This window comes from Pteropus alecto, unplaced genomic scaffold, assembly GCF_000325575.1.
Source record: "Pteropus alecto unplaced genomic scaffold, ASM32557v1 scaffold38, whole genome shotgun sequence".
NCBI lineage: Eukaryota > Metazoa > Chordata > Mammalia > Chiroptera > Pteropodidae > Pteropus > Pteropus alecto.
Genome location: NW_006442512.1, coordinates 2,319,782 through 2,322,361, shown reverse-complemented (window position 1 = coordinate 2,322,361; position 2,580 = coordinate 2,319,782). Strand labels below are relative to the sequence as shown.

The following is a 2,580-nucleotide window of genomic DNA, read 5'->3' as shown; positions in this document are numbered from 1 at the left end:
TCCTGCGGAGCAGCAGTTGGCTGGGCTCAGGAGGCCGGAAGGAGAGGCTGGGTCTTGTCCCTTCCCCTGCCCTGACCTAATGCCTCCTCTCCACAGCTGAACCCAGAGGGCCTTTTTGTCTGGATTCAGGATTACAGGGCCAGAGCTGGGCCAGGGTCTCTCTCTCCATCGCGGACGGGCACTCAGAAATCAAACATTTCAGTATCACCTGAATGCCAGAGCAGGAAGAGACTTGGGTAGAGAAGGCAAGGCCAAGAGGCCTATGCCATCAAAGCCTCAGGAGAAAACCCACCCTTCCTTCTGCTTATGAGCCAACTGGTGCCATGGGATTTCCAACCTCAAAGTTAATCCTTTTTCAAAAGAAAGGACTTTGGAATCCCAGCCTTTGCTTAATAATGAAGTCTGTGCTCACATAGGCAGATACCACCAGATCCTTTGTGGGGTATAGGTATTTGTGCATGTGCTCAACAAGGGCGTATCGGTGCCAGGCCCTGAACTGATTATAGGGAATTCAGGGGTGCCCTGACCCATCTCTGTCCTCACTCTGGTCTTAGCCCAGCAGCAAGAAACCACACACAGAGAATATAGTGGCCCAAGCTCACCTCCATCTTGCCTGTCTCTCTAGCTCTCAGACCTGCCGTGTACTGAGACCTGGGAGTGCAGCTGGACAGCAGACAAAGGAGAACCCCACCCACCCCCAGGGGCTCTCGTCTGGCTGATCACCTCATAAGGACATTCAGCCACTCAATAATATTATTATGTGCTGGGCAGTGGTCTAGAGCTGAGTATTCATTAGTGAAAAGAGACAAAAATTTTGCCCTTGTGGATCGTGTATTTTTGTGCATAAACATAATAAATAGGTGAATATTAGAACTTGGTACATATTGTGGAAAAATAGAATAAGGGAGAGCTGGAGCGTGGGGGAGGGGCAGGTTACAAAGGTAGTAAGGGTAGGCCTCCATGAGCAAAGACTTGAAGGAGAGGAATGAGCAAAGACTTGAAGGAGAGGAATGAGCAAGCCATGTAACTAACTGCAGGAAGAGTATTCCGCACAGAAGAAACAATCAGTGCAAAGTCCCTGAGGCAGGGGTCCCTGAGGTTTTCAAGTGTGTGCCAATGTGGTTAAAGCAAGTGGAATGGGAGTGGGGGTGCAACAAGAGACAAGTCAGAGAGGTAATAGGCCCAGACCTTGGAGAGAGGGCCTTGTAAGCCACTGCGAGAACTTTGGCTTTTACTTTCCATGCATTGGGAAGAAACCGCAGGGTTTGAGATGAGCAGCGATGTTTAAATAGGGGCCTTGACTGCTATGCTGAGAATAGACAGCGAGAAGGCGGGCAAGAGACTGAGAAGAGGCTGGTACAGAGATCCAGGCAGAGATGATGGCAGCCGGGCCAGGTGGCAACAGAGGTGGTGGGAAGTCAGACTCGGGATGTATTTCAGAGATAGAGTTGATGAGATTTCCTAGTGGATTGGATGTGGGGTATAAGAGAAAGAGAGGGGTCAGGCATAACAAAAAGGTTTATGGCCTGTGAAGCTGGAAGGATGAAGTCATTAGTAGCTGAGGTGGAAAGGCTGTGGGCCTATCAGGTTTCGTAAAAAAGATAAAAAGTTCAGGTGACTGTGAAGGATCTGAAGGGCAGGGAGAGAATCCAGGGGACTGAAGCTTCCAGGAAGGCTTCTGGAAGCAGGTTCTGCAAGAGTGAGAGGCAGGAGGGGTAGACGCTGTGTTCATGCTGGGAATGGTGTAGGTAAATGAGGTGCAAAGAGGTGGTCAGAAGGCTTGGCCAGCGGGGAAGGCAGTTGACCTCCCCAAAGGTTGGCGTTGACCTCCTCCCAGCTCAGGCCTGGTCTGCTTCCGGGGCAGTTTGCTCAATTGAACAAACACTCACAGACCTCCTTCTCTGAATTGGGCTCTGCCACACAGAGGAGTGAAGCTGTCACTGCTACTGAACTGTATCTCCCAGTCAGATGGGGGATGCAGATGTGTGCTGGAAGAGGGAGGGGCACAGGGTGGTGGCAGAGAGGTGGTCAGGGCTGACAAGGTAGTCTTTGGGGCCAAAAGACTGTATTCCAGTAAAGGTGAAGCTGGGCTCTGTGTGTGTGTGTGTGTGTGTGTGTGTGTGTAGTAGGGAATTTTAAGATAAGGGCACCACAGCATCAGAGGCCAGGGCAGAAAAGTCAGGTGTGCTAGGGAGCTGTCTACTGATCCTTAGATTTAAGAGATCTGGAAGGCCAGATTAGGGCCAGACCACAGAAGGCCTTAGCTGCCCCCCTGAAAAGTCTGGGCTTGATTCTGTAGGCAATGGGAAGCCGTTGAAGGTTCTGAGCCCAACTTTATGGCTATCACAACTCCTTTGCCTGGGCTGGGATTGCCCCTTCATGGTGGGGCACAACAGATCCTGCAGCCACGTTGCCTGCCTGCTCATCACACAGGTGTGGCACTGCCAGGCCAGTGTTGACAATTTAATGTCCTGATTATTAGATGATAATTTCATAGGACACGGAGCTGCCAGCTCTCACCCCGGAGGCCCTTTTGGCTCATCTTTATTCAAAGCGTGCTCTTCGAGCTTTCTGCTTTCC

The 2,580-nt window shown here is 51.0% G+C and overlaps 1 protein-coding gene across 1 annotated transcript in view; it reads left to right on the top strand.

The window, feature by feature from the left end:
• LOXL1 (lysyl oxidase like 1) overlaps positions 1 to 2,580 on the top strand; it is a 21,593-nt gene that overhangs the window by 7,235 nt on the left and 11,778 nt on the right. Inside the window, exon 3 of the mRNA XM_015597662.2 lies at positions 1,965 to 2,024. Coding sequence (XP_015453148.1) covers positions 1,965 to 2,024 — 60 coding nt within the window. The remainder of the gene's footprint in view (positions 1 to 1,964; positions 2,025 to 2,580) is intronic.